At 44.3% G+C, this 21398-nt stretch overlaps 1 protein-coding gene across 1 annotated transcript; it reads left to right on the top strand.

Annotated features, from left to right (window-relative positions):
• Positions 1–1332: 1332 nt before the first annotated feature.
• On the top strand, positions 1333–4524 carry LOC147155421 (uncharacterized). The gene is made up of 4 exons (XM_086066696.1): positions 1333–1598; positions 1705–1764; positions 1861–1953; positions 3166–4524. The coding sequence occupies exons 1-4, from the start codon at positions 1500–1502 to the stop codon at positions 4111–4113; spliced, it is 1200 nt and encodes a 399-aa protein (XP_085922822.1). The 5' UTR covers positions 1333–1499; the 3' UTR covers positions 4114–4524.
• The last annotated feature ends 16874 nt before the right edge of the window (positions 4525–21398 follow it).

The raw sequence follows: 21398 nt of genomic DNA, 5'->3' as shown, positions 1-21398 counted from the left end.
GTTGCCCCCTTAAACTGGTCTCCTCGGATGCAGCGCGCTCCAACCTCACCATCGGGCTGCAACCCATCTTGTGATAGTTGGAGTTCGTGTTGTCCTATCTCTTTTCCCTGATTGGTCGTTTTCTGCTTGTCTGTGCTGTGGCCAATTAAAGACGCATGAATGAGACTATTTTAGAAGGTTCTCGACGACGGTCTCGTCCCATTTCATCTCGTCTGAGGTAAGTGTTGCACGGCAATTATTTTTAGTCTGATGTATAATGCTAAATAAGTGAGATTTTGCAAGTTTTCCCCCATCCTAAACTACATCACGTTAATACTGGCGATGTATTGAAACGTATTTGATGTGTTTGAACGTTGTGTTATCCGGCTGCTGTTTTAACAAGATAGGTAAAGTTAAGTGCTAGACATGGTAGCCTACATGCTAACTACACCTGCTAGCGCTAGCTAGAGCTAGCAGATCTCACTTTAAGGTTTTAATGTGCAGTAAAAGAAAACAAAAACAAAGAAAAGTTTGAGTAGGCTCTAAATCTCAATTGTGTATAGCCCTCGTTGCTACAATACACAGTAAGGCTTTTGTCTCGTCTGTCATCGTCGTGGTGGGGGTGGGGGAGGGGGGCATCGGTTGTTGAGTGGCGTGTCCTGCTCGACCGTGTCGCGGAGCGGCGCCGATGAGGGATTTTGGAAGTATTTTACACTGTTAAATGACCTTCATTGATTGACTACAGCACACATTTGTAAATTGTCAAAGCTGCCTTTATTTTCCCCCTTGAAAGATTACCGTTGGTTTCTGTAGCGATCGTTTTTTTCATGGCCATCCAGAATATCCATCCATTTTGCCAAACCGTTTCACCTCATGGAAATTAATCTAAAAGAAAAAAAAAGTAACAATGTTATTACAATACCGTTTTCTTTGTTAATAAGTAAACAAGGAAGTCTATAGTGGATCCATTTTTTTCTATTGTTGAGGATTTATTGAAGGCTCTGCTCACCCCATCCATTATTTATAATCAATGAACTATACAATGTGTGATGTTACTATACTTCAATTGATGACGGTTTCTTATTTTTATTACAATGACACCACTGCCTCATTAGACTCAATGTACATTTTTAATGTTTCAAACACATCTGAGATTAACTACAAATTTTATCTTGAATCTTTTAGCGATCCGCTGAGCACTGTGCGAATTGGAAAGCTGCTGACCGTGATACTTGGATTTCAAACCTTCAGCACCGCCTTGGACTTCCACCTCATCTACCTGCTTCCATCTTGCCCTCAAACAACATAATACATATATAAGATCTACATCACAGAGTCTAGAACGCAAATACAGCTGAACTTGCACTCAACAGCACATTACAAACACTCTAATATCATTACTTTACTATTTTGTTGTGTTTAAATTGATTTCCTTTTTTTACTGCCAGTTTACTTTTGACTTTGTCTTGGGAAGTTTTTTTTCTTTTCTTTTTGCTTACAGTAAAGGTTGCTGTAGCAGCATGCCGCGGAAGGGGAAGCGTTCCGAGGCAGCCAAGCGCCGATGGAAGAAGCTGGACCTTGCTGCTCCGGAACTGAGCCCAAACATCGCACCCCAGCAGGTACTTTGCCTCTATTCAATTCTGCACTTGGCGGTGGTGTATTCTGTGTTGAGTTATTTTGAGTCACACTGCTAGGTCCTCAATGTGCTGTATATTTTGTTTTCAGCCTCGGTCCCCACCCTCTGCCACCAGTGATGGGACCACGATGCAGTCTCCAGTGAACAAGGTACGAGTTTCACGCCATATTTTAGCAAGAGTTTATCATTTTTTTATTACTATTACACTTTTTTTTAATATCCTAAACATTTGCAATGTGATTTAGAAGGCCAGAGTCCGAACTTCAGCTCCAGCCAGTCGGCTCGCCACTGTGGACGCCCGCTCCCCACCGCATACCTCTACTGTGGCTGCCCACCAGGTATGTTCCACAGCAGGCAAAATGCAATTAACTTTGTTAATGTGCAATACACATTATTTCCGGCTACAAATATAGTCAAGCAGAAAAAAATGCTAAAATGCTTATGTAAAAAGCAGTCTGTGTATTCAAGACACTCAATAGTAATGTAAAAAAATCCTTTATTAAAAATGGACTACCAACATGTTTCAACACAAGATTGTCTTCACCAGGGCATAGTTTGACAAATATAGAGTGTATGACTGAGCGATATTTGTGCATTGCTTTATTCATGTCAAACTAATTCTGAATTTAATTGTGATGAAGTCTGTTTTCTACAAGATTTCAAAATTTTTACTGATGTCAAAAATAAACTCACTAACATTGATCACAAATTTGTGAGATGCCGAGCCCGGACACAGATATTTCACATGGTTTCTTTTAAATTACATAGACCAGATGTAAATAATAATAACTAAGACGGTTATATTTAACAACTAATGTTTTGTTTTAGACTTCATGTCTATCTAAACAGTATATGTCATTGTTTTGTCAAAAACATATTTCTATATACTTCCTTTATACTATAATCTAATCTGGTACAATCTGCTGCCTTTCTGCTCATGTATTTGATCAGAAAATTCTAGCAAAATTGAGCAATTGTGACTATATTTCAGACACAAACAAAAGTATCAGTTAAGTCCTTGAATCTCTTTTGTGATTAAGAATTTCATTAATAAACCTGGCCTGAATTAACATCACTTGTATGTACAAAATACCTGGTCAATTTTAATTGAAACTAATTTAACCATTACAACCTATGTTTGCTTTTTACTCTATATTATGGTGACTGTCATGTTTTGGGTTCTGTTTTCCTTGTGTGTCTCCCTTGGTCTTGTTTAAGTGTGATCCTGCCCTTCCTCGTGTGATCCAATCAGTGCCCTCAGCCACTTGTGTCTTGCCCCAGGTGTGTCTTGTTGTGTCGTTAGTCTGTGTATTTAGTCTGCTGTCTCCCCTCTGTCTGTGTCGAGTCATTGTTGTATTTCCCCCTGTGATGCTGCCCGTTTTTGCCTTGAATTTTCCCCCCATGTCATGCTGCCCGTTTTGCCTTGTTTTCTCCATATTATGTTTTTCCGTGCAATTTAGATCTCACCTTTTGTTTTGTAGAAATTAAAATCCCCTTTTTGATTGAGCCTCTGCCTCCTCGCCCTGTCTTCCCGCATTTGGGTCCTCAAGCTTCCCCTCCTTGACAGAATGACCCGACCCGAGAAGGACCCAGCGGGAGCGCTGAAAGCCAAGATGTGGAATCAGGAGGCGCGCCTGTCACGCCATGAGGAGCTCCAGCACGCCATGGCCGCCCAATTGGACCTGCTGTCGTCCTTGATTGAGGGAGTCGTGCGTCGTTGGGCTTCAGCTGGTGGCGCTCGGAGTCACCAGCCCCAACTCCCCGAACCACGTCTGTCGCACCTTCAACTCTCCGAACCACGTCTGCCGCCGCAGTTCCCAGTCCCCGAACCACGTCTGCCGCCGCAGTTCCCAGTCCCCGAACCACGTCTGCCGCCGCAGTTCCAAGTCCCCGAGCCACGTCTGCCGCCGCAGTTCCAAGTCCCCGAGCCACGTCTGCCGCCGCAGTTCCAAGTCCCCGAGCCACGTCTGCCGCCGCAGTTCCAAGTCCCCGAGCCACGTCTGCCGCCGCAGTTCCAAGTCCCCGAGCCACGTCTGCCGCCGCAGTTCCAAGTCCCCGAGCCACGTCTGCCGCCGCAGTTCCAAGTCCCCGAGCCACGTCTGCCGCCGCAGTTCCAAGTCCCCGAGCCACGTCTGCCGCCGCAGTTCCAAGTCCCCGAGCCACGTCTGCCGCCGCAGTTCCAAGTCCCCGAGCCACGTCTGCCGCCGCAGTTCCAAGTCCCCGAGCCACGTCTGCCGCCTCCGCGGCAGCCCCAAGACCCCGTGCCACGTCTGCCGCCTCCGCGGCAGCCCCAAGACCCCGTGCCACGTCTGCCGCCTCCGCGGCAGCCCCAAGACCCCGTGCCAAGGAGGTGCACGTCCCACTGCCGTCTTCTCCCTGTCTGGCAGCGCACGTTGTGGTCGCTCTTTGCTCCAGTGTGGTGTCCGGGGCGCCCTCCGGACTGGCGCCGCCGGGCTCCCCTCGTCTGGCGTCCGGGACGCCCCCCGGACTGGCCTTGATGGGTGTGCCAGGTTCCCGCCTCCGGGCCCCCCTCCGCCCGCCCTGTTTTTGGACCTTTTTGTGTTAGGGACCTTTGGGAGCCGTCCCTTGAGGGAGGGGTTCTGTCATGTTTTGGGTTCTGTTTTCCTTGTGTGTCTCCCTTGGTCTTGTTTAAGTGTGATCCTGCCCTTCCTCGTGTGATCCAATCAGTGCCCTCAGCCACGTGTGTCTTGTTGTGTCGTTAGTCTGTGTATTTAGTCTGCTGTCTCCCCTCTGTCTGTGTCGGGTCATTGTTGTATTTCCCCCTGTGATGCTGCCCGTTTTTGCCTTGAATTTTCCCCCCATGTCATGCTGCCCGTTTTGCCTTGTTTTCTCCAGGTTATGTTTTTCCGTGCAATTTAGATCTCGCCTTTTGTTTTGTAGAAATTAAAATCCCCTTTTTGATTGAGCCTCTGCCTCCTCGCCCTGTCTTCCCGCATTTGGGTCCTCAAGCTTCCCCTCCTTGACAGACTGCACATGCCTACAATTGTGTAATGTCTATGCTTTATGTTTTAGGTGTCCCCTGTTTGTGCCAAGGCACTGGTACCAGGTCAGTCATAATTTTAATTGCTTTTGCAGCAGTTTTACAATCGATTATTTTAAGCAATTCCAATATTTTGCAGGTTCATATACACTCAAAGTGGAACATGTACTTGTACTGTGCATTGTCAGCAATTGAAGTTGAGACTTGACATGGTATTCTGTGTGTGCATCATTTTAGGCAGAGGCACTGGCTGGCGCCACAGAGTTTGGGAATGGCCAGTTTCAGCTGTGACTGGGCGGAGGCACAAACTGGTCATTCCAGCACTGAACCAGGACAACACGGTATGTTTTATAATCAACTCTGCCTTTATAACAAATTAACAACCTTCATTTGTGTCTATTTTTTTTAAATTACTTCTTTCCTTTTTTCAATTACTACTTCTTTTTTTTTTCTTTTGTAACAGTTTGTCCTGGTTGTTGGTGACTCCCACCTGCGAGCCATTGCCAATGGGGTTGTGAAGATTCCGGAGGGACGTTTCTTGTTTGCCGTGATGTCCACCCCGGGTGCCAGGGCCTCCGAGTTGCGTGCTGAGGTGCTGAATGCTGTTTTGCCTCGGTCACCCGAGGTGGTCTGCATTTTGGCTCCCAGCAACAACTTAGGCCGCCCCATCGCTGTTGCTGGCCACTTCCCGCTGTCACATCTTCACTTGGTGTAGAGACGGGGTAAGTACATTAGTTGCTGCAAAAAACAAACAAACATTTTATTAGTGCTCCTCCTATCAAAAGTATGTTTGTAGATGTATAATATTTTTTCTGATCATGTCTGGAAGGTACACCTCAGTGACAGCGATGGGATGTCGGTGCTTGCGCGGTTGCTGTGGGCTGCCGTCAACCTGCGGATGGAGAGGACTGCACCACCTGCACCGGCTGCTCCTCAGCGTTCGCCACCAGCTCGAGTGTTCAGACCAAAAGTGGTTGTTAAGGGTGAGGTCACTGCGCCTCAGCCTTCAAACCCTTTTGACTGGACACTCGTCGGGAAGGCCAAGGAGGTAAACGCAAGCCTAACATGTTTTTGAAAACCTCCTAACATGCAATAATGTCACTAGTCATTTCAGAGCAGCTCGGTTGTGGACTCTGAGGTCACCTGTGGGCCCACTGGGTGGATGGGCACTCTCCAGGTTTGTGATGGTGATCATGGATTCATTCAGCCTTTTACCATGGCACATGTTACAATTCCATTTCTCTATTTCTATTTTGTTGTGTTTTTTACAGTGCAACATCCCATTGAACCCTCTCTGGTTCAGCCCACCCATGTTGGAGGCGATGGACAAGCTGTCTCCAGCTCGTCTTTCCAGCCCTGAGGACTGCCCAGGATCCAAAGGATAAGAAGGTATTTCAGTTTTCCTATTTTGTTTGCCCGTTATGTTTACATATCTATCTTCATGACAAAAAAAAAAGTATAGTTAATTGTCCATTCTTGTCGTAACAATGCTTCGCAGTAAAAGCAAAAAAAATAAAAATATTTAATAATATATATCTCTCTATCTCTATCCACCGCAGGGCACAGACGACAGCAGCCAGCCCATAAGAGCACACGGAGAGAGCACCAGGTTTGCATTGCATTCTTATCAGCCCTGAGAAGTCTTACTTAAAATCACAAACAGAAATTAGTGACCCTTCACACAAGTGCTGTGTGTTAAAAAATTATTGTTTGCTTGTCGTTTCAGCCAGAGGAAAGGCCAGCCCCTGCGGAGGTTCCTTCCAGACCATCATCCCCCCGTCGTCCTGGGACTGAGGTAACTTTTTTATACTCACAACATTAACCATTAACATATGAAATGTTTAAAATTATATTAGTTAGAATTTAAGATAATTAAAATAGTTTCAATCATTTCAGGATCCTGCTGTGGGACTTCCTCAACGCACGCTATCCGTGAGGGCCACACATTCACAGATGGATGAAAGGTACTCAAGTTTTTCTCGCAACCACCAGTGTACTTGTATGGCTCTCGCTTTCTTGGCCTTCCACGCTGAGGGGTTACAGTTTAATTCGCTTGACCTTGACAGGGTGCTTGAACACGGGGACTCTCTTTACGTGGGTGCTAAACAGCAATTGATTTTGGACCATAACTTTGGGAATGATCACTTGACTGTCGAGGAGATGCCAAAACAAGTCATGACGGACACCAATGTCTATAATGTACAGATGCATGAGCTCAGCGTTGGTTATGTCATAGATGACGGTCATTCCCAAAGAGACTTGGGATTGTCTCTTGGAGCTCAGCTTGAGTGCTTGTCACAAAATGTCACTCTTGCTTTCTTGATTGTGAATCCAGAGTGTTTTGCAGTATTCCGTGACACATCAGGATACTTTGGGTTATTTGATTCACATTCCAGATCTGAAGTGGGCTTGCCACACCCAAACGGAACTGCAATTATGTTGACTTTTTCTCACTTGTGTGGCTTGGTTGAGCATTTGCGTCAGCTTTTTGAAGGACATAGCCGGTTTGCAACCTATGAGTTTGTGCCAGTCTCTTTTCATATTGATGGCAGTTCCATTAAGACGCATCGGGATTCTACTACAACCATATCAAAGGCAAATGAAGAGCTACTAATTGAATTAGGTGAATCCCCAAGTAAAGCGATACAACTTGTGATCGGTATTGTACCAAATCAAGAGCTACATAGTGCGGTACATGTTGAGCCAAATAGCCAAGCAAGTCAAATTAATGAGAGTCAAAATATTCCGGAACCTCAGCAAGGACTCAAACTGCTGCATGTTAATATAGATCTTTCTAAATGGAGTAAAAGTCAGCGTGCAAAACATTTATATAGAGAACGTCAACCCATTCGTAAGTGCCAAAGAAAACTTTCAATTACATCTAATTCTAAATATCACAGTGATCTGTGCTTTAAGGAAAAAAGAAGCTCTATCAGAAGAATAGATACAACAGTGATTCTGCTTTTAAGGCAAAACGGCAGCAATATCTGATTGATAAATACCAACACGATCTTGCTTTTCAGCAAAAGCGGAAGATATTGATGAAAAGGTACATAAGAGATAAATACAGAAATGACCTTTCTTTTCAAAGTAAACAAAAACAATACTTGCGAGAGGTACAAAAATTACCTTTCTTTTCAAAGTAAACAAAAACGATACTGGCGAGAGAGGTACGAAAAAGACCTTTCTTTTCAAAGTCAACGAAAACGATACTTGCGAGAGAGGTACAGAAAAGACCTTTCTTTTCAAAGTCAACGAAAACATTACTTGCGAGAGAGGTACAAAAAGGATATATCTTTTCAGAGTCAACAGAAAAATTTACATGCGAGAAAGGTACCAAAAAGATTCAGCTTTCAGGCTCTCTCATATTAGGCGCTGTTTACAAAACAAAGAGGACAGGCGTGATTCAAACGCGCTAAAACGTATTCGCCACAAGTTAAATTGTGCTGTGAAAATAATAAGGAAATATAGTCACATCATTCCCCAGTGTCAGGAAATTGAGCAGGGTCAGGCAAACGGTGTAGTAGACGTCTCTGTGGAAATGAAGCAGGCACTCGTAGATCCAGAAATGGAAGCCACCATCGCTTCTTTCCGGGAAAGGGTTCGGCATGGGCCGACGTATATCTGCACAGTGTGCCACCGTGCGCTTTTCCCCAATCAAGTAAAGCATTGCAAACGAGCCAGATACACCAAAGATGTTGATGTGGCGTTTGCGTGCTTGACAGGCCAGTTTGTTCACACTTGTAGTTTCCCCGCCCCATGTACCGTTGCTCAAGAACGGATGCAGGAGTGGATTTGTCATACCTGTGACAACCATCTGTTCAGAGGTGGCATGCCACCCCAGGCGGTGGCAAATAACTTGGCACTGGCACCCATTCCCGAAGAGCTGTCGGAATTAAATGTACTTGAACGACAGCTAATTGCAAAAATCATCCCTTTTGCAAAGATTGTTGCGTTGCCCAAAGGACGGCAAAGAGCCGTACACGGTTCTGTGGTGTGCGTTCCATCAGAGATGGAAGCCACAGTGAACTCCCTCCCAAGGCCGCGCAGTGAGGCCCAGCTTCTCCAGGTGAAGCTGAAGCGCCGCATTGTGTACAAAGGTTACCAGCATTTTTACACTGTCAACATGACAAATGTCTTGGCAGCACTGACGATACTGAAACGCATTCATCCAGAATACAAAACTGTATCTATAGATGAAAGCGCTCAGTTTGAAAGTCTCCAAGAAGAGGAAGACGAGGGGGTAGGAGAAGAGAACATCCCTGAGGCCGATGCACAGCCAGAGAGCAGCGACACCCCCGCAAACAAAGAGCAACAGACTCCCCAAGAGAGCAAAGAGGAGCTCAGGCCGGGCTTGACGCTCGACACCTGTATGCAGCCTCCTGACATCGCGCAGGAAAAGCTGTCATATGGGGACGGCATATTTAGCATCGCTCCTGCCCAAGGAAACAAGCCGGTGGGATTTTTTGCCGTGCCAAACCTCGAAGCCATGGCCTTTCCCGTTCAGTTCCCAACAGGACAGAACTCACTCGATGAGGCGAGAGAAATTAAGCTGTCACCCAGTTTGTATTTCAATGCAAGGTTATTCTCCGTTGACACTCGATTTGCCAAAGATCAAAGTTACCTTTTCTTTGCGCAGTTTGTGACAGAAACGCATCTGGCCACCAACAGCATGTCCATTCAGGCCCGCAAGGGGATAGCCCTCATTTGGGATGGGAGGAAGATTTCAAACCGGATGCTTCAGGACAAAGATGAACTGGAGAAGCTCATCCAAAGAGAGCATGCGATGCGCTTCATGCAGCCCTTGAGAGGCACGCCGGCTTTTTGGGAGGGTGCCCTTAGGGACCTCCATGCAATGACCAGGCAGTTGGGCAACCCCACATTCTTCCTTACCTTTTCTGCTGCGGAAATGAGATGGCCTGAAGTAATCGAGATGGTCAAAGCGCAGCAAGGCGAACAAGGGGACTTTTCCCATCTCGACTGGAATGCCAAATGCGATGTTCTTCGCAGCAATCCGGTCACAGTGATGCGCCTTTTTGAGAAAAGGATGGATGCTCTTATGGCATTCATCCTGTCTCCTGCACAGCCTCTCGGTCCGGTAAAAGACCACTTCTATCGTGTAGAATTTCAAGCCAGAGGAAGTCCGCACGCTCACATGCTGCTCTGGATTAAGGGTGCGCCAGTCATCGAAGAACCCGACCTCAGATGTTGTCAAGAAGCCATTGACTTAATCGACAAGTACATCACTTGCAAAATACCAGACCCGATTGAGGACCCTGAACTGCACGACATTGTCACCAGCGTTCAGGCACACAGCAAAAACCACACAAAGTCTTGTCGGAAAGGAAACGTTTCTTGCAGATTTAGATGGACCAAACCACCATCACGTTGCCATTCCAGACGGAGACTGAAGACGTCCCAACGGACAAGAGTGTGGAAGGCCAGCATGGGAAGCAGGCGGCCAAATCGGCTCGCCTCACCGAAAAACAAAGGGAGGCTAAAGAAGAGCTCAAACGCATCAGAGAGATCCTCATGGACGCGGATGTCCCGCAGGACTTGCCGGAGCTTCTCAAAAAGGCCAATTTGACAATGGACAGCTACAAGGACAGCGTCACTAATCTGACCTCCGGAATGGTTGTCATGTTGAAGCGTGCTCCAACGGAAAGCTGGATCAATGCTTACAACCCACATCTGCTGCGGGCATGGAACGCCAACATGGATATTCAGTACGTGCTCGATGACGTCGCGGGTCTCATGTACATGATGTCGTACATTTCCAAACCGGAGCACGAGATGTACGAGTTCCTCACGTCTGTCGTCAAAAACTTGAAGACAAAGCCTCTTGTCGACAAAAAGGACGAGATGAGGAAAATAATGGCGGCGTATTCCAAGCACAGAGAGGTGAGCGCTCAAGAAGCGGTGGCGCGGACATGCAGTCTCCCTCAGAAGAAGTGCTCGCGCAGCGTAGTTTTCATCCAGACTGCTGAGGATGGCGTGAAATTGAGTCTACCCATGAGTAGACTGAAGACCATGCATCCGGACGCAGACAACGTGTGGATGTCTGGTCTGCCAGACAAATATGTGGCAAGACCTAGAACGGCAATGTTTGAGCGGATGTGTCTCGCCGAATTCGCATCCGAATACCGAGTCGTCTACGGTCAGCAGACTGAGGGCAAGAATGTCATTCCCCTCTCACACGGCAAGGGATTCATCCAGAAGCGGATTGGAAAAGATGCCGTCATCAGATTCACTCGCTTCTCGATCAAAAAGTATGCTGAGAAGTATTACAGGACCCAGCTTAAATTGTACCTCCCCCACAGAGACGACGCCGAGCTCAGGTCTGAAAACCTCAAAAAGTACGAGGAGTTCTACGGTGCCGGGGATTCAAAGTTCGGTCGGGTGCGGGCTATCGTCGACCGCAATCGGGGGCGGTACGAAGGACGGGGAAAGACCGTGGACAATGCCTTTGAAAAATTGAAAGAGCTTCGTGCGGTTCTCAACGCGTGGAGCACTTTTGCGCCGGAGGTAGAAGCAGAGCGTTTGGAGTGTGTTGCCGAACGCGAATCTAATCCGTTACAGGAAGACCCGCAAGATGAGGTTCCGGCCTACCAGGACGCTCCTGGTAGCGGCGCGGTCTTGCCGGCGTTTGAGGCGCCAAAGTTGAGCGCCGAGTTTGTGAGGAACATGTACCGCAGTCTCAATGAAACGCAAGCGTCCGTCTTTTACGCTGTGCGCGAGTGGTGTTTGAAACGCGTTTCGGATCGTCTCCTCGAGCCCTTCTTTTATTTCATCTCCGGAGGAGCTGGCTGTGGTAAATCGCATGTCATCAAGTGCATTTACCAGGAGGCCAGTAAGATTCTCCGACAGCTTCCCAGGTTCCGCGACGAAGCGGATATGGCCAAGCCTGCTGTGCTGCTGACGTCGTTTACTGGCACGGCGGCTTACAACATCTCAGGGAAAACTCTTCATTCCCTCTTGAAACTCCCCAGGACTCTAAAGCCTCCTTACCAGGCGCTGGGGAATACGTTGGACGCATTGAGAGCAACCCTTTGCAACGTGGAAATTTTGATCATCGACGAGATCTCCATGGTCTCCAAGGAACTCTTTGCCTATGTCCACCGGAGATTTCAGCAAATCAAGGGCAACCAGAGACCATTTGGGGGCATCTCCGTTCTTGCAGTTGGGGACTTCTACCAACTGCCACCCCTCGGAAGGTCCAAGCCCCTCTGCGTTTCTGACAACGATCTTCTTGACCTCTGGACAGATTTTCAGATGGTCAAGCTTACACAAATCATGCGGCAAAAAGACGACGTCGCTTTTGCCGAGCTTTTGAACAGGATCAGGGAGAAGGGGAAGGCTGATCCGCTCGGCGATGGTGACAGGGCGTTACTCACCACGGCTGTCACGGATGCGCGAGACCTCCCTGCGGATACTCTGCATATCTTTGCCACCAATAAAGAGGTTGATGGGCACAATGCAGCAACTGTGGCTGCTCTCAAATTGACTGTGGTCAATATTCCCGCAGAGGACTACAGGAAGAGCCCACGGTCGGGGGCGATGGTCACTGTGACCAAAGTGATCATGGGGTCGAGAAGGGATCTACCGGATGCCCTTCAAGCTGGTATAGGAGCACGGGTTATGCTTCTTCGGAATTTGGATGTCGAGGACGGATTGGTGAACGGGACCTTTGGCACAATAGGCAACATTGTTCAAAGCGCCCCAAAGGGGTCGGCGGAGAAAGTGACCTTGCTCGGACTGAGGCTAGACAATCCCGAAGCGGGCCAGAAATTGCGTGATAAAATTCTGGGGCCGACGGATGACTTGGTCTATATCGAAAGGTCGGAAGAAAACCTGGGCATGAAAGGCGTGGTCAGGCGGCAATTCCCCATGAAGCTTGCCTTTGGATGCACGGCTCACAAAGTGCAAGGCATGACGATGACCTCTGCAGTGGTGTCTCTTAAGCGTGTGTTTGAACCTGGAATGGCCTATGTTGCCCTAAGCCGCACGACGTCACTTCAGGGATTGAGGGTCATAGACTTTGACGAATCCAAAATCTATGCCAATCCCAACATCACGGCGGCAATGGACAGTATGACGCGCGCTTCTTTCCAAAGTACAAGACCATTGTTGTACTTTTCCAAAATGCCGCAAACTGCTTTTCCCACCTTGACCATTGTTCATCACAACACCGAGGGGCTTCCATCTCATATTGACGACTTAAAGTCTCATCATGAGTTGAGGCTGGCAGATGTCCTTTGCCTCACTGAAACTCATTTGTCTGGATCCTTCTTCCCCCCTCCCTTGCAACTGGAGGGATGCAGCACTTTTGTGCGCAACAGACAAGTTTCGTATTCAAATAGACTGGACATGGCCCAAAAAGAGGGTGGCGGAGTCGCAGTCTATTATCGCGATTGTCTTCGAGCGGAGCCCCGTCGGTTTATTCAGAATGTGGTTGACCTGGAATTTGCTGTCATCAGGGTTGACGCTCCCGTCCAGGCTTTGATAGCTACGGTCTACAGGCCACCCAACCTGAGTCTTGGCACCTTTCTTCCAAACCTTGGAAGTCTCTTGGATGCCTTGGCCGTGATGGACTGCCAGCCTATTGTTGTTTGCGGAGACTTTAATGAGGATTTGCTTTCTAAGGGAAAGAAATCCATTCTGGACTTGTTTCAGTCCAGAGGCTTTTCACAGCTGATCACCCAGGCCACAACTGGAAAGCAGACACTGATTGATCACATTTACATATCTCGCCCAGATTGTTGTGTTCAATCAGGCGTTCTGCACACTTATTACAGTTACCACAGTCCGGTCTACTGTGTGTTAACTTCTTGTGTCAGCTCATTGTCGATCGCAAGGGCACCATTTTCACAAGTGCGCCTTTGCAAATGTTATTGAGCCTTTCATACCACTGCTCAAAAGAGGGGGATACTGTACTTTAAATTGTAAAGGCTGAAAAGTTAAATCCTTTGCTCGTTCAAAATTGGTGTCATAACAGAACTACACTCAAAATCAGAGCGGCCAATCATTTTTTTTGTAGACATATTTATCATTTAGTTAGTTCTAAACGTATTGAGCTTTAAATTGAATTTAAGACATGGGATATGTCATTTAAGCGCTCCCTTATTTTGAGCAGTGTTGTATGACGGTACTTTTAATCAGTGTGCTTTTCTGTTAGCAGGACATCGTGCATTTGGACTTGAATGTTTTGTTTGTCCTTATTGTGATTGTGACTATAACACAATGAAAAGTGTTGGTGTCAGTGAGGAACTGCGATGGTAAGGGATGAACTGCGAGGGTAAGTGATGATTGATTACTGAATTGATCTAGGCAAACATTGAACACTCATTTTTCATTTTCACATGCAATACAGGTGGATGGAGCGCAGCAAGGGGCGCTACTTGACATGGCCAAGGATATCAAGGTTGTTATGTCCGGTACAACTGGTGGAGAGAAAAGATGAAAAAAGGGATCCCGCAAACGTAGACCAAAATGATTTATTCTACAGGATTCCTCACTGAAAAACCGTCACATGTGTATTGGATGAGTATTTAGATTAAGTTTTAACTGTTCAGTTTTGCTGCCTATTTTCTAACAACTTGTTCCTTTGTGTGCTCAGGAAAAGATGAAGATGCTGTGTAACAAAGACCCAAAACGGCTCTTTTAAGAGCCGTTTTACATGTACTTTGGAGTAATATTCCTGCAATATTGATCAGCACCAACATGCCTTTTAATATGCAATGTCAAATTTAAACACTGCATTCATACTGTATTTGCTCCATGATACAGTATATTGCATTTTATATTTTAGTTAATCACTTACACTATAAGCAAGAAATTAAACTGATTCCCTTTTGATATGACTAAAATGTCAATCAAGACATAAGGGAAGCCATTACACATGTAATAACTGCAGTTATTACAAATTGTCCTGAACTCTATTCCTGCTGACACAAATTGAGAGGTAAAGTACACCAACATTTGGCAAACAGTTCAGAGCATGCATCTTTCCACCTTGCAAGAGTCAGCAGGCCCATTCAAAATTTCCGCGGAAATTTTTCTAGTATTATTCTTCTTCTTCTTTTTATTATTTTTTTTAATCTTCCACCGATTTTTCCGCAAGGGAATTCCCAGTTACCATGGCGACGCTATTCCCAAAAAACTCCCAAATAAAGTCCCATAGGAATGAATGGGAAACCGAAAGAGATCAACTCCAATCAAGCACCTTTTTCCAAGACACGCTGCGCGCACATACGTTGACCGACCGATATGAATTTTAGCTCATTTTGTTGGAATTTTTGTCATCTTTAGCTCAGTGTCAAAAAAAATAATTAAGGAATGAAAGCTCCCCCCCTGTGCGGGTTCAAAGACAGTGAGCAAAGGGGTGAAAGTCGCCTATTTACAGTGTGACTAATTAAGGCTTCAGTGACGGGAACCAAAAAATATATTTCCAAAAGTTTCACTTCAACTCGTCACCATGGCCACAATCTTTGCTCACTAGACATCAAATTGGCACATTTTGTAGCCACAAGCCTCTGCTTTCTGAAAAACTAAGTTTTATTTGGCTAAGGTGTCATTTAGTACCTTTATTTTCACTTTAAGCGAGGAGAAGTCGGACTATTTCGATCTCTTTTCAATGTTATTTTCTCCGTTTTTCCCTTTTCGTTTTCGATCAATCATAAGTTTTTAACCTGCTCTCATTTGGTCATTTTTCATCCGATTAAAAAAACTGAGAACATGCTCGCGTACCCCAAACCCTTGCCGTTCTAACGAGCCATTTCTGGAATCTGCATCTTCAACCGTTAAGTCGTGAGAGGCTTTTGTTTGAGGTGAGCGTAATCCTATACAAAATCAATGGAATGTGGGTGCGTGACGTCTCGCAACAAGTTAAAATCAAATGTGTGTGCGTGAATGGTCTGTCACTTTTGCATAGCAACTGCCTCAGCCAATCATCTCTCACTGTTGAGCTCAACTCAGCCCCTTTTTTTCTTGGTGTACTCAAGGCTTGGCCTATATACGACTACTACTATTGCAAATACTATTACTACTACTACTATCTTGGCCAATTGATTAGGTACACCCAGGATTCTGGTCAATTAATTAGGTACACCCTGGATTCTCGCCACTCCGCCCACCCAGGGCGGCGGCCATCTTGGCTAATTGATTAGGTATGACCAGGATTCTCGCCACTCCGCTCGCCCAGGGCGGCGGCCATCTTGGCCAATTGATTAGGTACAGCCAGGACTTTTCAGTCACAAAATGTTTTTATTTGATTATTTTCCAAATTTGTAGCGTGACTATTACTGTGTTTTTTGCTGATTATGGTTTATTATTTAATACTAAAAATTGTCCATTTCCTTTGCTAAAGTAAATGTTTTCTTTTATAATATTGATGAGTTCTTCAAGATGCACAAACAGTGACTGTGCGCATGTTGTCTCCACAGTTTCCTCAGGGCACACATACACATATAAAAGTAATTTGTAAGATGTTGATAAAATTGGGTTAATGGTGTAAATCAACAAATTCAAATTGGAAGGTTCATTTAACTAGATTGTTTTATGTTCAATATACTTAAAAAAAAAATCTGTGACATGTACAATGTAGCCAATAATAAAATATATAATACTGGATTTTTTGTAGAAATATTTCATCGCTTGTCTGTGTTGAATAATTTAGACAGGTGATAATTGCTGAAATTAAAATAACAGATTAATCAGATTTTTTTAAATGCATAGTAATTAAAATATGTGTCACTCCCTTAACACTGAAAACAAAGATATGAATTAGACAATGGTTGGTTCTTTTTAGTGGTTAAAAAAGTGGATGTTTGAATTACAATTTTTATCTTTTTATATGTATTTATTTTTTTATGTTGATGTGCAAAAAACACATACAATTGGTCAAGCAGCGCATCCACTACCAGACAGCCTGTCCTGTATGTAGCAGTATGTCCTACTCGCAACCCGCGAGTGTTGTATGACACAATCCGCATTATTGAACCTTGCAGCTGCACGCAGCGCATTTGCCCCCTTAAACTGGTCTCCTCGGATGCAGCGCGCTCCAACCTCACCCTCCGGCTGCAACCCATCTTGTGATAGTTGGGACTTCGCGTTGTCTTCTCTCGCGCGGTTTTTTCTAATCCTAACCCTGATTGGTCCGCTTTTTTCCCTGTCTGTGCTGTGGCCAATGACATTCGCTTGATTTTGGAAGGTTCTAGACGATGGAACCCCTTGCTGATAGTTGGAGTTCATGTTGTCTTGTCTCTTTTCCCTGATTGGTCGTTTTCTGCTTGTCTGTGCTGTGGCCAATTAGAGACGCTTGAATGAGACTATTTTAGAAGGTTATCGACGACGGTCTCGTCCCATTTCATCTCGTCTGAGGTAAGTGTTGCACGGCAATTATTTTTAGTCTGATGTATAATGCTATAAGTGAGATTTTGCAAGTTTTCCCCCATCTTAAACTACATCACGTTAATAGGGTTTTAAACTAGGGTTAGGGTTTCAAAGTAGGTGTTTAAATTAGGGTTAGGGTTTCAAACTAAGGTTAGGGTTTCAAAGTAGGGGTTTAAACTAGGGTTAGGGTTTCAAAGTAGGGGTTTAAACTAGGGTTAGGGTTTAAAAGTGGGGGTTTAAACGAGGGTTAGGGTTTCAAAGTGGGGGTTTAAACTAGGGTTAGGGTTTCAAAGTGGGGGTTTAAACTAGGGTTAGGGTTTCAAAGTGGGGGTTTAAACTAGGGTTAGGGTTTCAAAGTGGGGGTTTAAACTAGGGTTAGGGTTTCAAAGTGGGGGTTTAAACTAGGGTTAGGGTTTCAAAGTGGGGGTTTAAACTAGGGTTAGGGTTTCAAAGTGGGGGTTTAAACTAGGGTTAGGGTTTCAAAGTGGGGGTTTAAACTAGGGTTAGGGTTTCAAAGTGGGGGTTTAAACTAGGGTTAGGGTTTCAAAGTAGGGTTTCAAACGAGGGTTAGGGTTTCAAAGTAGGGGTTTAAACGAAGGTTAGGGTTTCAAACTAGGGTTAGGGTTTCAAACTAGGGTTAGGGTTTCAAACTAGGGTTTTAAACTAGGGTTAGGCTTTCAAAGTAGGGGTTTAAACTCGGGTTAGGGATTCAAAGTAGGGGTTTAAACTAGGGTTAGGGTTTCAAAGTAGGGGTTTAAACTCAGGTTAGGGTTTCAAAGTAGGGGTTTAAACTAGGGTTAGGGTTTCAAAGTAGGGGTTTAAACTAGGGTTAGGGTTTCAAAGTAGGGATCTAAACTAGGGTTAGGGATTCAAAGTAGGGGTTTAAACTACGGTTAGGGTTTCAAAGTAGGTGTTTAAACTAGGGTTAGGGTTGCAAAGTAATGGTTTAATCTAGGGTTAGGGTTTCAAAGTCTGGTTTTAAACTAGGAATAGGGTTTCAAAGTAGGGTTTTAAACTAGGGGTAGGGTTTTAAACTAGGGTTAGGGTTTCAAAGTAGGGGTTTAAACTAGGATTAAGGTTTCAAAGTAGGATTTTAAACTAAGGTTAGGGTTTCAATGTAGGGGTTTAACCTAGGGTTAGGGTTTCAAAGTAGGGGTTTAAACTAGGGTTAGGGTTTAAAAGTAGGGGTTTAAACTAGGGTTAGGGTTTCAAAGTAGGGGTTTAAACTAGGGTTAAGGTTTCAAAGTAGGATTTTAAACTTAGGTTAGGGTTTCAAAGTAGGGGTTTAACCTAGGGTTAGGGTTCTAAAGTAGGGGTTTAAATTAGGGTTAGTGTTTCAAACTAGGGTTAGGGTTTTAAAGTAGGGGTTTAAACTAGGGTTAGGGTTTCAAAGTAGGGGTTTAAACTAGGGTAAGGGTTTCAAAGTAGGGGTTTAAACTCGGGTTAGGGTTTCAAAGTAGGGGTTTAAACTCAGGTTAGGGTTTCAAAGTAGGGGTTTAAACTCGGGTTAGGGTTTCAAAGTAGGGGTTTAAACTAGGGTTAGGGTTTCAAAGTAGGGGTTTAAACTAGGGTTAGGTTTTCAAACTAGGGGTAGGGTTTTAAACTAGGATTAGGGTTTCAAACTAGGGTTAGGGTTTCAAAGTAGGGTTTTAAACTAGGTTTAGGGTTTCAAAGTAGGGGTTTAAACTAGGGTTAGGTTTTCAAACTAGGGGTAGGGTTTTAAACTAGGATTAGGGTTTCAAACTAGGGTTAGGGTTTCAAAGTAGGGTTTTAAACTAGGGTTAGGGTTTCAAAGTAAGGGTTTAAACTAGGGTTAGGGTTTCAAAGTAGGGGTTTAAACTAGGATTAGGGTTTCAAACTAGGGTTAGGGTTTCAAAGTAGGGGTTTAACCTAGGGTTAGGGTTTCAAAGTAGGGGTTTAAACTAGGATTAGGGTTTCAAACTAGAGTTAAGGTTTCAAAGTAGGGTTTTAAACTAGGGTTAGGGTTTCAAAGTAGGGTTTTAAACTAGGGTTAGGGTTTGAAAGTAGGTGTTTAAATTAGGGTTAGGGTTTTAAACTAGGGTTAGGGTTTCAAAGTAGGGGTTTAACCTAGGGTTAGGGTTCTAAAGTAGGGGTTTAAATTAGGGTTAGGGTTTCAAACTAGGGTTAGGGTTTCAAAGTAGGGGTTTAAACTAGTGTTAGGGTTTCAAAGTAGGGGTTTAAACTAGGGTAAGGGTTTCAAAGTAGGGGTTTAAACTCGGGTTAGGGTTTCAAAGTAGGGGTTTAAACTCAGGTTAGGGTTTCAAAGTAGGGGTTTAAACTCAGGTTAGGGTTTCAAAGTAGGGGTTTAAACTCAGGTTAGGGTTTCAAAGTAGGGGTTTAAACTAGGGTTAGGGTTTCAAAGTAGGGGTTTAAACTAGGGTTAGGTTTTCAAACTAGGGGTAGGGTTTTAAACTAGGATTAGGGTTTCAAACTAGGGTTAGGGTTTCAAAGTAGGGTTTTAAACTAGGTTTAAGTTTTCAAAGTAGGGGTTTAAACTAGGGTTAGGGTTTCAAAGTAGGGGTTTAAACTAGGGTTAGGGTTTTAAAGTAGGGGTTTAAACTAGGGTTAGGGTTTCAAAGTAGGGTTTTAAACTAGGGTTAGGGTTTCAAAGTAAGGGTTTAAACTAGGGTTAGGGTTTCAAAGTAGGGGTTTAAACTAGGATTAGGGTTTCAAACTAGGGTTAGGGTTTCAAACTAGAGTTAAGGTTTCAAAGTAGGGTTTTAAACTAGGGTTAGGGTTTCAAAGTAGGGTTTTAAACTAGGGTTAGGGTTTCAAAGTAGGTGTTTAAATTAGGAATAGGGTTTTAAACTAGGGTTTGGGTTTCAAAGTAGGTCTTTAAATTAGGGTTAGGGTTTCAAACTAAGGTTAGGGTTTCAAAGTAGGGGTTTAAACTAGGGTTAGGGTTTCAAAGTAGGGTTTCAAACTAGGGTTAGGGTTTCAAAGTAGGGTTTCAAACTAGGGTTAGGGTTTCAAAGTAGGGTTTCAAACTAGGGTTAGGGTTTCAAAGTAGGGGTTTAAACTAGGGTTAGGGTTTCAAAGTAGGTTTTAAAATTAGGGTTAGGGTTTCAAAGTAGGGGTTTAAATTAGGGTTAGGGTTTCAAAGTAGGGTTTCAAACTAAGGTTAGGGTTTCAAAGTAGGGGTTTAAACTCGGGTTAAGGTTTCAAAGTAGGGGTTTAAACTAGTGTTAGGGTTTCAAAGTAGGGTTTTAAACTAGGGTTAGGGTTTCAAAGTAGTGGTTTAAACTAGGGTTAAGGTTTCAAAGTAGGGGTTTAAACTAGGGTTAGGGTTTCAAAGAAGGGGTTTAAACTAGGGTTAGGGTTTCAAAGTAGTGGTTTAAACTAGGATTAGGGTTTCAAAGTAGGGGTTTAAACTAGTGTTAGGGTTTCAAAGTAGGGTTTTAAACTAGGGTTAGGGTTTCAAAGTAGGGGTTTAAACTAGGGTAAGGCTTTCAAAGTAGGGTTTTAAACTAGGGTTAGGGTTTCAAAGTATTGGTTTAACCTAGGGTTAGGGTTCTAAAGTAGGGGTTTAAACTAGGGTTATTGTTTCAAAGTAGGGGTTTAAACTAGGGTTAGGGTTGCAAAGTAGGGGTTTAAACTCTGGTTAGGTTTTGAAGGTAGGGGTTTAAACTATGGTTAGGGTTTCAAAGTAGGGTTTTAAACTAGGGTTAGGGTTAGGTTAGGGTTTAACCTAGGGTTAGGGTTCTAAAGTAGGGGTTTAAATTAGGGTTAGGTATTCAAACTAGGGTTAGGGTTTCAAAGAAGGGTTTTAAACTAGGGTTAGGGTTTCAAAGTAGGGTTTTAAACTAGGGTTAGGGTTTCAAAGTAGGTGTTTAAATTAGGAATAGGGTTTTAAACTAGGGTTTGGGTTTCAAAGTAGGTCTTTAAATTAGGGTTAGGGTTTCAAACTAAGGTTAGGGTTTCAAAGTAGGGGTTTAAACTAGGGTTAGGGTTTCAAAGTAGGGTTTCAAACTAGGGTTAGGGTTTCAAAGTAGGGTTTCAAACTAGGGTTAGGGTTTCAAAGTAGGGTTTCAAACTAGGGTTAGGGTTTCAAAGTAGGGGTTTAAACTAGGGTTAGGGTTTCAAAGTAGGTTTTAAAATTAGGGTTAGGGTTTCAAAGTAGGGGTTTAAATTAGGGTTAGGGTTTCAAAGAAGGGTTTCAAACTAAGGTTAGGGTTTCAAAGTAGGGGTTTAAACTCGGGTTAAGGTTTCAAAGTAGGGGTTTAAACTAGTGTTAGGGTTTCAAAGTAGGGTTTTAAACTAGGGTTAGAGTTTCAAAGTAGTGGTTTAAACTAGGGTTAAGGTTTCAAAGTAGGGGTTTGAACTAGGGTTAGGGTTTCAAAGAAGGGGTTTAAACTAGGGTTAGGGTTTCAA

The sequence above is a fragment of the Leptonotus elevatus genome, chromosome 22 (genome assembly GCF_054856555.1).
Source record: "Leptonotus elevatus isolate MCC_2025b chromosome 22, RoL_Lele_1.0, whole genome shotgun sequence".
NCBI classification, from domain to species: Eukaryota; Metazoa; Chordata; class Actinopteri; order Syngnathiformes; family Syngnathidae; genus Leptonotus; species Leptonotus elevatus.
The sequence above is the reverse complement of the archived record's forward strand: the minus strand, read 5'-3'. Positions and strand labels throughout refer to the sequence as shown.

Bases quoted from the DNA above. Each gene is read 5' to 3' on its own strand.
- LOC147155421 (XM_086066696.1), top strand. From the start codon at position 1,500: ATGCCGCGGAAGGGGAAGCGTTCCGAGGCAGCCAAGCGCCGATGGAAG. The intron at 1,599-1,704 runs GTACTTTGCCTC...TTTTGTTTTCAG, and splicing joins CAAACATCGCACCCCAGCAG to CCTCGGTCCCCACCCTCTGC. The intron at 1,954-3,165 runs GTATGTTCCACA...TGGGTCCTCAAG, and splicing joins CTACTGTGGCTGCCCACCAG to CTTCCCCTCCTTGACAGAAT.